This window comes from Halichoerus grypus, chromosome 5, assembly GCF_964656455.1.
Source record: "Halichoerus grypus chromosome 5, mHalGry1.hap1.1, whole genome shotgun sequence".
NCBI lineage: Eukaryota > Metazoa > Chordata > Mammalia > Carnivora > Phocidae > Halichoerus > Halichoerus grypus.
In genome coordinates this window covers 33,067,026-33,080,693 of record NC_135716.1, presented here as the reverse complement: position 1 = coordinate 33,080,693, position 13,668 = coordinate 33,067,026, and the positions used below count along the sequence as shown (strand labels likewise).

General features: G+C 36.7%; 1 protein-coding gene across 47 annotated transcripts in view; it reads left to right on the top strand.

Annotated features, from left to right (window-relative positions):
• The window catches only part of RIMS2 (regulating synaptic membrane exocytosis 2), a 583,728-nt gene that overhangs the window by 498,655 nt on the left and 71,405 nt on the right, over nt 1-13,668 (top strand). For 11 of the 47 annotated variants that reach the window (XM_078072141.1, XM_078072147.1, XM_078072143.1 and 8 more), the window contains one exon: nt 2,504-2,745. The exons of the other annotated variants lie outside the window; for them this stretch is intronic. In XM_078072141.1, coding sequence (XP_077928267.1) covers nt 2,504-2,745 — 242 coding nt within the window. The remainder of the gene's footprint in view (nt 1-2,503; nt 2,746-13,668) is intronic. 47 annotated transcript variants of the gene reach the window in all.

Sequence of the window (13,668 nt, the reverse complement as noted above, 5' to 3'; positions counted from 1 at the left end):
TATATGACACTTGTTGAAGGGCTTTAGCCTTTTTCTATCTGTTGCCCATATTCCTTAATAAAAATTGTTATGATTTCAATTCATCAAATTTTTACTTTAGATATATTATCTCTATTCTTTAAAATAAGAAGGGAAAATAGAATATTCTAATGTTATAAGTGAGGAATCTGAGGCTCAGAGTAGAGCAATTAACTCTTCCAAGGAATTCAGTTAAGTAACAGTAAAATTGGGAGTCGAGCCCATATCTGTTTGCCTCCAAAACTCTGTTTTATTCTGTTGTTGTTTATTAAAGAAGAGCAAAATCAGACAAGCTTGAAAATGATTAATTTGGGGTATTGTAGAAGCATGTACACTGTTCTCTCTTTTGGCCTGTTTATGCCTCATTTCTTCTTAAACTAATGTGAGGGGTAAAATAGTATAGTTTACTATTTTTTTTAAGATTTTTTTTTTTAAATTTATTTGACAGAGAGTGTGAGAGAGCACAAGCGGCGGGGGGGGGGGGGGGGGGGCGGCGGGCAGCAGGCAGAGGCAGAAGCAGGGAGCCCGACATGGGACTCCATCCCAGGACCCCTGGATCATGACCTGAGCCGAAGGCAAACGCTTAACTGACTGAGCCACCCAGGCGCCCCTAGCTTACTATATATTTTTTTTCCAAAGATTTTTTATTTTTTTATTAGACAGGGAGAGAGTACAAGCAGGGGGAGCGGCAGGCAGAGGGAGAGGGAGAAGAAGGCTCCCTGCTGAGCAGGGAGCCCTATGTGGGGCTCTATCCCAGGACCCTGGGATCACGACCTGAGCCGAAGGCAGATGCTTAACCGTCTGAGCCACCCAGGCGCCCCCTTAGCTTACTATATTTTTAAGACAATTTTACACTAGCCCTTTCCCCTCTGAAATACTTGGAGGAAATGTATGTAAAATTAACATGTGGTCCTGGCATTTTAGCAGATTTTACTCTAAGATAGAGTAAAAAAAATTTTTTTAGAAAGACCAAGAAATTGAATTAGAAATAAGAGCTTACCTCAATAGGTCAGTTTTCTAATTCTCATTCTTTCAATGACCTATAAATATATTTCTAGGGCTCCTGCGTGGCTCAGTCCGTTAAGTATCTGCAAACACTTTGGTCCTGAGATCGAGCCTCACATCAGGGCTCCCTGCTGAGCAGGGAGTCTGCTTCTGCCTCACCTCCACCTGCCCCCCACCGCCCCCGCCCCGGCACAGACTCTGTCTTAAATAAATAAAATCTTTAAAAAAATATATTTCTAATGTTTCTTGATTTTGTTTCTTTTGCTTCTATAATTATGTGTTATTCACTCATATTATCAAAACCAAATTAAAGCAGAAATTATTACTCTAATCCTAGTCAAAATGATGTGTAAATAAGTCTTCCCATTCCTGCAACACAGGCCGCTTCCTTCACATTCTCTCGAGTTTTGGGGGCCAGCTGGATAGCCTGCTTCCAGATTCTCCAACCCCCATACTACTTCCCACCACGCTCCAGGGATCACAGAAAAATCGAGGGTCCTGTCTTTAATTACTCCCGTTGGCAGTGTTAGTCTACTGACTAACGCTAGAGAGTAATCAGTAATCACTGCTAACACTGCCAATGGGAGTAATCAGCTAATCAGTAATCGTCATCAGTAATCAGTAATTGTTAATCAGCTCACGTGCTTCATTGAGACATTGATTGCTTTCTGACCATATTGCCTAGAAAACTGATAATGAGTTTTCCTTCTTTCAAATGAATGCAAGAGGGAAATCTTTTCTTTATTTTTGGATTATAGACATCAACAAATATAAAATTATGTTTATGAACATATGTTCATAAGTGAGTTAAGTTGGAATAACTTACTTTTACGTCAAGTGAAGTAACTTATTTTTAATTCATGTTAAGTGAAATAACTTATTTTTATGTTAAGTGAAATATCTTTAATTCAAAACTAATGAAAACATCAATCTCTGTTAGAAAATTTAACCATTATTAGAGAAATCTTACAAATCTTATGAGACAAGGAAAACTTACGTTGAAGGGCCACTCTTAGCAGTGGATGCTGTCAGTTTTGCTATTTTTTGAAGAATTTTCCCACTCCTGTAATTTCTTTTTGAAGGCAATAGGAAAGCAAACTAGAGAAGAGTGCTTTTGCAAACGTCTTCCTTTGTTGTATAGCTGTTTTACAGCATATTTGCCCTTGAAGGACAGTATATTATCTTCAATAAGCCCTCTGATTTTTTGTGAATTTTTTTTTTCCCCTCTGTGGCCATGCAAACTGGTGCCTTCCCTGACAGCGGAAATGAAATCATGAGTATGAGCTTCCATAGTTGCGTGAGGTTGACGCTGAATCGTAAAGCCCATTCGAGACCATGATACTTGAAAATGTTCAAACCCTAAAAATAGGCCCCATAAATGGTATCATTTAATTATACTCCAGATGTTTCATCTAAAATACATTTTCTGTCTTTTCCTTTTCACTCTTGTCCTCCCTTTTAACGATCCATCGGCCTACAGTGTCTTTACATCCAAAATGCAAAGCAGACAAATGGGCATCTCAGGGAAGAACCTGACCAAAAGCACCAGCATCAGTGGAGACATGTGCTCGCTAGACAAGACAGACGGCAGCCAGTCCGACACGGCGGTGGGGGCCCTGGGCACCAGCGGCAAAAAGCGGCGCTCTAGCATTGGGGCCAAAATGGTAGCTATTGTTGGCCTCTCCCGGAAAAGTCGCAGTGCTTCCCAGCTCAGCCAAACGGGTAGGCATTTTTATGTTACTTTTGACTTCATATTTGAGTTGTCATTCAAATACGTATTCTTTTCTCTTGCTCATTTTATTGCAGTCATTTGTGGAAGAAGACATGTTCCAGAGAGAGAGGGGCCTTTTAAACTGGCTAAACCTTTCTGAAAATAAAACAATAACTTTGTTTTTCAGTGACAAATGAAGCTGCTTTGAAGTGAACGTCTGCCCCTCTTCTTGAGAGGCATGCAGTGTCTTTCCTCCTCAGGGGGGAGTTAAGCTGTGGGAGCCGGATTGCCAGTGGTTGATCCTTCGTAAAGTTTATCTGATCTGTGAGATATTTGCTTTCTTTAGGTTCCTCAAGAGGGAACCGGCCAAATTATTTTTCATCCTCAGCAAGTTACCCTGATGAAGATGACACCTCATATCTTGTGTGAATAATATAGTTCTTTTATTGCTGACAACCTAACTTCTTTTTCAGTTTGTAAGCAGCATTTACCAGTAGTATCAATTTTCTTACTGCAGTTTTTATTTTCCTGTGAAAACTTCAAGCAGCAATATTCTCCAGCAGCAGGGATGGAGGAATTTTCTGCTGATAGTGAAGTTATTCAAAGCTTGCTACTTTAAAATTCAGTTTCTAACTCACATCTGCAAAAATAAATTAGATACAGCACTCCTACTCCTACTCAGAGAAGCCACAGTTAGCAATTAAGAAATTTGTGAGTCAAAGCAATGTCTTTTCAAATGGTTGTTGATAATTAAACATTAAATCCCTGGTATCTTGGAAATAATAACATATCTTCTACTTAACAAACAAAAGCATATAATATGGTGTTCCTTTTACAGCAAATAAATTATAGGCAAATAGGTGAAATCTCATTTATGTTTGAATTACTAGGGTTCTTATACACAGAAATCTGGACAAAAATCTGCAACACACAAGAATTGGAGGATACATTAATTCCTGGACCCGACTAATCTTGATTTTATATAATTATAACAGCAATTCTGGAACCTGAACCTTATATAATAATATTATATTGAAATAGTTATTTGATGGTTTTCCTTATATTGTGGTTGTAACTCACTATGTTCAATGTGGCTATTGAAAGGAATTTTTCATTTGGTGTTTTAAGATGTTATTTTACGTTTTAATATACAAATAGGGGCGCCAGGGTGGCTCAGTCGTTAAGCGTCTGCCTTCGGCTCAGGTCACGATCCCAGGGTCCTGGGATCAAGCCCTGCCTCAGGCTCCCTGCTCAGCGGGAAGCCTGCTTCTCCCTCTCCCACTCCACCTGCTTGTGTTCCCTCTCTTGCTGTCTCTCTATCTGTCAGATAAATAAATATAATCTTTAAATATATATATATATATATATATATACACAAATAAAAATTTAATTTATGGACATAGAGAACATATTTCAATGATTTTTAAAATTGCAAATATTTATATATAATTAGCTATGTTATATGATAGATGGTGGCCTTTTGAAATTGAGGTTTTTTTTTTTTATATGTCTCTAGCAGTTAGAACTTCACTGCATTTTTTTCCTTAAAACTTAGAAACAGCTATAAGACGAAAACTGTTCTAAAAGTAAAGCCTATAAATTAAAAAATACAGAACCTAAATCTAAAACAGACATTTATATAAGTTTATATAAGTTGGAGAATATGTGGTGTTAAAATAAATAATTATTTCCACTTGCTCAGGGTTTTTTGATAAATATTGAGCACCTACTATGTGCTGGGCACATGGAGAACAAAGATGGTATTTATCATTGTAAAAATAAATATCACTGTAACCAGAATGGATTTTCAGACAAGACTGCTTAACTGCCTTCTAAAGAGTAGAATACTCAGCAAAATGGGATCTTTCTAAAGAATAGTGAAATTATTCTGGAAGATATCATAGCAATGATATGTAAACAATAACTGGCAAAAGGGAAACCATTTATAAAGGTATGTTGTTGACCATTACACGTGGCAGCTAAGTCCTATCTGTCTTCTGCCATGCTATTTTGGATGCTCCTTTGCCTGTTAGTCAGAAACTCGCCTTTAAAGTCATCCTTTCTAAAGATTAAATATGACTTGCTAGGCATTATAACTCAGCAGAAAACACATAGAAATAACAAGGAGACTCAGATCCCATTGCTTACTCTGACTTATATAAGATAATCAAATATGACCTCTTTAAAAACCTACCCGACTTATCTGAGTCATAGAATGTTCATCTGACAAATCTAACAAGGCTTTTTTAAAGATAATATTTTAAAATTTATAAGAAAATGCTTTGAAAACTTAAAATAATTGTAAGTATAAGATATCAATAACCAATTCAGCCTCACAGGGGAATCAAGAGCTCTATTCTACACATGTTGATTTTGAGATGCCTGTTTAGACATGTAAGCGAGTTGTTATATGGTTAGTTGGATATAAGTCCAGAGCCCAGTAAGTCAAGACTAAGGATGTAATTTGGGAGTGATCAGCAGGTAGTATTGAAAGCCATGGCGCTAGATAAGATTACTTAAGGTAACTTGAAATCAAGAAGAAAACTAGAGTGAGCTCTGTGATACTCCAACTTTGGGAAATCGGAAGAGAATTCATCAGGGAAGACTTAAAGAACAGCCATAGGGGCACCTGGGTGGCTCAGTGTGGGTTGAGCATCTGCCTTCAGCTCAGGTCATGATCCCAGAGTCCTGGGATTGAGCTCCACGTCAGGCTCCCTGCTTGGTGGGGAGCCTGCTTCTCCCTCTCCTGCTCCCCCTGCTTGTGCTTGCTCTCTCTGTCAAATAAATAAATAGAATCTTAAAAAAAAAGAAAGAAAAAATAGAGCAGCCATTAAAAAAAGAGAGAGAAAGAGAAGGGAAGAGAAGGAAGGAATATGGTATCTTGGTCACCAGATGAAAGAAATATTTTAAGAAAGATTATCAGTGTGTTAAGTGCTTCTGACAGGTCAAGTAAGATGGAAGACTGAGAATTGACCTTGGATTTGGCAAGATGGGGAATTTGGTAAACCTTGACAAACCTTGCAGTGGTGGACAAGGCCTTATTGGAGCCGGTCAAAGAAAATGGGAGGTAAGGTAGACTCAGGGAGAATAATATCAAGAATAAAATTAACAACATCTAATACTCATTGTGCACTTTTATGTGCTGGCACTATTCTAAGCACTTTACATATAAATCATTTAAACTTCACAATAATGTTATGAAGCAGGAATTAATTACTATCCTCATTTTACAGGTGAGAAAACCAAAGTGAGCAGAGGGGAATAACTTTCCCAAGTTTACCCAAGTAGTAAGGGTAGAAGTTGGGATTTGAATCCAGGCAGTATGGATCTGGAGACTTCACTCTTATTCAAGTATAGTCTAGACCAGCACTGTCCAATGCAACTTGCAATGCGGGCAATTTTCTGTATCTGTGCTATCCACACAATACAGTGGCACTAGCCACACATAGCTATTGAGCATTTGAAACTGATTTTTAATTTTTTTACATTTTTCATTTAATTAATTTCAATGTAAATAGGCACATGTGACTAGTGACTATTGAGTTGGACAGTACAGACAGAAACAGCTCTTTCTAGGATCTTGATAAAAAAAGGAAATCTAGAAATAGCACTGTAGCGGGGCGTCTGGGTGGCTCAGTCGGTTAAGCGTCTGCCTTCGGCTCAGGTCATGATCCCAGGGTCCCATGTTGTCGTCGGGCTCCCTGCTCAGCGGGGAGACTGCTTCTCCCTTTCCCTCTGCTGCTCCCCCTGTTTGTGCTCTCTTGCTCTCTCTCTCTCTCTCTAATACATCATAAAAATCTTAAAAAAGAAAAAAAGAAATAGGACTGTAGCTTAGGGGAAATGAAGTCAAAAAAGAGTTTTGTTACTCTAATGACAGATGGGATCCTTGTGGGAATGACTGAGTAGGTGAAAGACGTTGGATTCAGAGCTTAAAGTGGAGATCAGCTGTGATAGCCTGTGGTCACTCAGGAATCTATGCTCTCTTTTCATCTTGTAGTGATTTCTAAGCTGACACAGGACTTTACATTTACTCTAATTATAACACTTAATAACCGTCATCATTTATTTATTTGTCTATTTCCTGGCTAGCCTGTTTTTCTTATTTTATGTGTCTTTCTCCATGTCTGGTATAGTTTCAAATATAGTGATCTTCAATGAAAAGCTTATGTACTTCTTGGGATGCATGATTAAGTTCTCTGGGGAAATGGAAAGAAACTGATAGAACTTATTTTTATTTTTTAACCTAAAAGACAGAAGAAGTAAGCATTGCTAATATTTAGTACACACTTCCTCCTTGTGTTCTTGGTTGGTCTGGATGGCAGATGGTCAGTGTTGCGTGCCTTTTGGAGACGATAGTTTAGTGAACCACCAGAAAGTGGGCAAGTGGCTTAATAAGATAATTGCAGTGGAACTGTGGATTGAGTGTAGTACTAATATTGCAATGGTGCAAACAAGGTAGACCTGAAACTTCCATTCCTACTTCAGCTTTTCATCAGCCACTATGAAGTAGATGCAGTGACACTCTAAGATCTGACAAGAAGCTCACTGAAAAACTCTAAGTTATTGGGAAGATGAATAAAATGTAGATTTACATCCACTATTATTAACAGTGAGCCCCTTACCCTGTATTTATACTTTATATGGTCTATGGTATGTCTTTGTGAAGTTTCTTCTTCAACTATGACATCGTTCAAAGTGAGTATGAGAAAAGTGAACCTGGAAGCTGACCTTCAAGTTGCTTTATTTTTTAGCCACATAATGCCAGCCACTATAATTTATAAACCTTGAAGGCATACCGCAAAAGAACTTTATCTATTGGGCAAAAATGTCAGTCCAATGCAGTTATTCCCAGTGGGCCAGTAGCCTTCCCTGTGGTCAATCAGGATTGGAGGTGGTTTTCATCTTACGGCTTTCCCCTCTTCTGGGGACTTGGAGCACTCTCTCTATTCAGCCAGCACATGGCAACTCCTTAAGAGCTAAAATTGGAAAGAGTTAAGTCACTTGTGCTTGAATTCCATTGTCTACAGCTCAGTCACAAAGCTAATGCTGGAAAACGGGAGGTTGGGGAATATAGTCCAGGGAGTCCTCAGGAGAAAGGAGAAGCAAGTTTGGTGGGCATACCAATAGTTTTGAAACTTATAATGCACATCACTTCAGATATTTTTCCTGAGACCATAAAGTCTTACTTTATCATTAGGAATCATGGTTTGCAAATATTTGTTGCATTTTAATCTTTTAAAATATTTGTGTTTTATGTGTTATAAAAGTATTATGGAATATGTGTATTATTTATAAATAATTTTTTACTGAAATGGAGATGATATTTTAAAAGATTTAAAACAACTGGTCTAGTATATTTAATTCAAAAAGGTTTAAAACCACGATGCTACTATGTTATAGTTCTGAGTGCTGACTCCACAGATCTATTAACAGAACTTTGTAATCATGAAGAATAATAGAGATGTTAAATAGTACTGTTGCCTTTTCACGTTATTAGAAATCTCAAATTAACACTACAGGATATAACATGTTAAAGATTCTCACAAAGAATGTGCATCTAATCTTAAATGTAGGTATATTTCTCATTTTTGAAATAATGTTTTAGCACATATAATACTATCAGCCATAACTAATTAAAAGTATTGGTAGTCATGCCACTATTTGTACCAACTTCAAGTGGTTTAAATATAATAAATGAGGTAGGCAAAATATTTCGTGTAAGTGAAAACTATTATAAACATTATGAATTGTGGTAAAGTATTTCTATAGCAAGCTGGGATGAGCAAGTAGCTAAGAAAGATAGCTTCACTGCTAATGGAAGTTAATTTAACATTTCTTAGATTTGGATTGAGTTTTATATCATTTGTTCTAAAAAGAAAACTCTTATTTTTATTTTTTTAAATTGCGGCAAAATATACATAACATAAAATTTACTACTTTAACCATTTTCAAATGTACAGTGCAGTGACAGTAAGTACCTTCACATTATTGTGCAACCATCCATCCATCTCCAGAGGGCTTTTCATCTTGTAAAGTGAAACTCTATACCCATCAAAGAGCGAACTCCCCATTTGCCCTTTCCTCCAGCTTCTGACCGTTCTATTTTCTGTCTCTGAATTTGACTACTCTGGGTACCTGATATAAGTGGAATCATACAGTATTTGTCCTGTTGTGACTTAGTTATTTCACTTACCATAATGTCCTTAAGATTCATTCATGCTGTAAGCATGTGTCGGAATTTCTTTCCTTTTTAAGGCTGAATAACATTTCATGGTATGGGTATACCACATTTTGTTTATCTATTCATCTGTCAATGGATATTTGGGTTGTTTCCACCTTTTAGCAATTGTGAATAATGCTGCTATGAAGAACATGGGTGTAAAAATATCTCTTCAAAATCCTGCTTTCAATTCTTTGGGGCATATACCCACAGTGGAACTGCTGGGTCATATGGTAATTCTATTTTTAATTATTTGAGGAATTGACATTCTGTTTTCCATAGCAGCTGCACCATTTGGCATTCCTACCAGCAGTACACAAGAGTTTGCTTTCTCTACATCCTTGCCAACACTTGTTATGTTTTTATAATAACCATCCTAATGGGTGTGAGGTAGCATTTCATTGTAATATAGATTTGCATTTCCCTAATGATTAGTGATGTTGAGCAACTTTTCATGTGCTCATTGGCCATTTGTATATCTTCTTTGAAGAAATGTCTATTCAAGTCTTTTTAAAGTCCATTTCCTAACTGGGTTATTTTGTTGTTGAGTTGAAAAAAACTTTTTATAATAGAAACATACAAGCCTGTTTTTCAGATTCTTGAGGGTTATCTCTGTATTAATAACATGTTGTATTGTTATTATTATTAACTTGTATTTTTCTGAATCTCATTAGGCCTATAAATTCCTTGAGGGGAGGAACTATAGCTCATGCATTTTAATATCTCTGGTACCTATGGTTATAATTGATGTCTACTAAATACTCAGTATTTGTTAGAATGAATGAATGCACAATTCATCTTTGTTATAGACAAGGTAACTTAAAACTGTGTTCCTCAGGATGTTAAACTGGTACAGTGAGGTTTAAAAGCTATAAATGATCACATAAATATATGTCAAATATTTCTTAACATCTCCTATTCTAGTGTTTTGTTATTATTATTTGTAGAAAGAATAAATAGAACTCTTGAAAGCGATTGTTGAGGAACTATCCATTTACATCTACAAAAGCAAATTATCTTGCATTATCCTTTCCCAAAACTAGAGATTACACTCATAATCAAATTATTAAAAATTTACTAATGAGTTCTTATGGTATTTTAATCATTTCCCTAAAGTACAAACATCACCATACATTTATTCATCTCACAAAGTAAACATTTTTTATCAACTACACTATTTGCAAGGAAGGCATTTTGGTAGGCGCTATGGAAGGCAAAACTTGACAAAACATAGTCCCTAATCTTTCACAGCTTTTATACTGAAGAATCTTAAAATCTACTAGAAGAAATGAGTTTTAGGGTGAGGAAATATAAAACAAGGTGGAACATGATGAGGACAAGCAAGAGAAACAAAGAATATCCTATAAGGAAATGTAGCAGAGTAGAGAAAACAGATTGGAGAGTTTTAGAGTTCAAATCCTACCTCTGCTATATGGACAAGTTACCTAATCTCTCTTTCCTCGGCTGTAAAAATAATGGACTCTATCTTCCTACCGCATGAGGTTGTTATAAGCACCGTGAAAGAACTTCAAACAGTGTCCAACATATGTAAGTTCTTTATAAATGGCAGCTACTACTGTTAATGTAAGTACTAGCATAGTTTAGATGTTAATATTATTATATTGCTATTAGTGTAGCCATGGAAATGATCACTTCCAACCCTGATGACAAGGTAACAGTTGATCTAAGCCTTAAATTATGGGTAATGTTTAAACTGTGAAGATCCTGATGACGGGAATGGACATTTCAGACATGGGCGATAGTAGACCCGAGACGTGGAAATGCTGTTTACGTAGGAGCAGAGCAGAGAATATTTAACACATAGTGGGAGGTGAGACTGGCAATGGACGTTGGAGCCAGATAAGAAATAACTTAATGTCAGGCCAGGGAGTCAGAGCCATAGAACTGGCAGTAGGAAGCTCCTGCAGGATTTGGAATATAGTCATGATAATCAGAGGTGTTGTCATGATAATCAAGATGTTGTCAATAAGAAAGTCCAGAGACGAATTCAGTAAGACAGTTTAGAGCAGAGATGATGAGGGCCTGATCGATGGTGTATTACGTTTTCTATTGCTGCCGTAACAAATTACCACAGACTTAGCAACTTAGTGCAGATTTGCCTTTCTGTCAGAAATTTGGGTGAGCTTGGCTGGTTTCTCTGCTCTGTGTCTCACAAGAAGCGAAAGTGTCAATCAAGGCTGGGCTTTTATCTGAAGGCTGAAGGGAAGACTCCAAGTTCATTCAGGTTTCAATACTTTGCCTTTGTAGGACTAAGGTCCCTTCTTTGACACACGACCCCTGTCATCTTCAAGCTAACAATGGCATGTTGCATATTTTTTGTGCTTCTAATCTCTCCAAGTACCCATTTTCCTGCATTTCTTCCCCCGCTCCCGCTAGAGAAAGTTCTTTCCTTTTAACGGCTCCTATAATTAGATTGGGCCAACTCAGATGATCCAGAATAATATCCCTGTTTTAAGGTCCTTAACCTTAATTACATGTGCAAAGTACCTTTTACCATGTGATGTAACATATTTTGAGATACCAGAAAATAGTGTATGGACATCTTTGGGGACCATTATGCCTACCACAAATGATAATAGTAGAAGGAGATGGAAAGGTGGGGAGATTCAAGAAATATTGTAGATATGTTTTATAAAAATTATCATTTATGTCCATCCTATTATTTGCTTCCTGGGAGTAAAGCAAAATAGACATAAATGTTAATCTTCACAGTTTACACTGACCAGAGTGCATACCAGTTATTAAGAATATAAGCTTTTTGAAATATAAAATTCAGAAAATAATTTACCATTATTAAAAACATCATTAACAGTAGCATGAATTTGTTCATTTTAATTTTCACAACTTAAATACTCGCATTTTCATTCCCATTTTACGTATCAGAAAACTGAGACTCAGAAGTTTCATAGTAGATGGATCCACTCCAAAGCTGATGCTCTATGTGACCTCACTGTTAGGGGGGGAAAACTTTCTCTTCAAAATAAAAATTCTCAGGGAGCTACTTTTAATTTACTATAGGTTTTATTTAAGTGGACATAATTTTAAGATGCGAATAGCCAAAGGCATTGTACAGGCTAGTAATCAGTAAAGGCCTAGTAAATGCAAATAACAAAAACCATAAAGAGTTTAATTATAAGCTAAGAAGTACATACTAAGGGAAAGAAGTCTTTTAATTTCATTAAAAGTAAATGTTTTAAGGTTTTTGAGCATGAGAGTATAAACAGAAATGGCATTTTAAGGTAAAGGCCATTTTTTTAAATGAAATTCCCATACACTCTGCATAGGTAAATGGAGCTACTAGATTTTTTTTTCAAGTGAGTCCCATTACTTTTACCTACTAGGAAAATTTCCAGAGACAGTTGCAGGTATTTGTTGGAAATTTAATAGAGCCCTAGGTAAACAGTGTAAAATTCTACTAGGAGTAATGTCAGCTCATTTTTCCAACTTACAGAAAAATGTAGGAGTGTTGGCTCATTGTCCCCTTGGGCTTTAAAAGCTATTTTGCATTGCACACTTTGTGGAATGAAAAACAGTGAGGTAGAATCCATCTTTCCTCTCTGATGCTGCTCTAGATGGAAAAATCCTTCTTTTTATTAAAAGATTTTTTTTCTAAATTGGCACTTACTACCTTAGAACATGTTAACATTATATTGTTATTCAGTAAATATTTATTGAATTTCTACTCCATTGGCATATAGTGAATGAGATCCTCTTTGTAGGATATTTATGTTCCAGTGGGAGAGACAGGCATTAACAAAAACATAAAGTAATAATTAGTCAAAATTCCAAAGCTGGCCTTGATGGAAAAGTACCAAGTAGCGTGAAAATATATCACAGCAGATAACTAACCTAGTCTGGTTCATCTTTCTGTCCATCCCAGCTCTTACCAAATACTTCCCACATAGTAGAGTTTCAACAAATGGTGGTCGAATGGTATAAAATGTTGCACATTAATAGTAGAAAAATGTCACACTGCCCTTCTGTCTTTGTGTTCGGTTTGTTTGGCAATCTCTGCATTTGTGAGTACAGTCCACAAATCTCCCAAGGGGGTCAGTATGTGTGTGTGTTTTCTGTTAAAGACAATTGAAAGCCAAATGACCTTTGGAAAAGGGATTTAAAAACTGTATGGGTTATGAATTTGTATACTATATATGCCATGAGGGACAGAAACAATAGATTCTAGTTTAACTTAGAAGTGTGCTTGATGTTGTCATAGTGGGAAAATGGATCTAGTATGCTCGTAGGCAATAAAGTTCTGCATTAACAGAAAAATGTGATTTCTGTAGCTTTTAGTCCAAAGAATGGTTTTTGTTTTTCATTTTGTTTTTCTCCTGGTATCTGAGGATTCGTTGCTTTTTACTGGAAGCTTCATAATCGCTTAGAAAATGAGAGTGGGACAAGAGCTGATGAAATCTGAGATGAGGTGGGGAACATATTCTGAGGAGGACGTTGATGGTAAGGCAGCATGTAATGCAGAAACAGAAAGGTGTACAGACACACAAATAATTGCAGAAACCACAGAGAACCCCTAGGGGGCTGTGCTCATAACTGAGACATTTCTACAACATCTTCCAACCAAAATCTTCTTTCCAAAGGAAATATAGTGGCCAGAGATGAGAAATCAGTGGCCCCCAGCTTCTTCGCATATGCCTTCCACTTCCATTGACATTTGATATATCTCAATTGCTTGTCC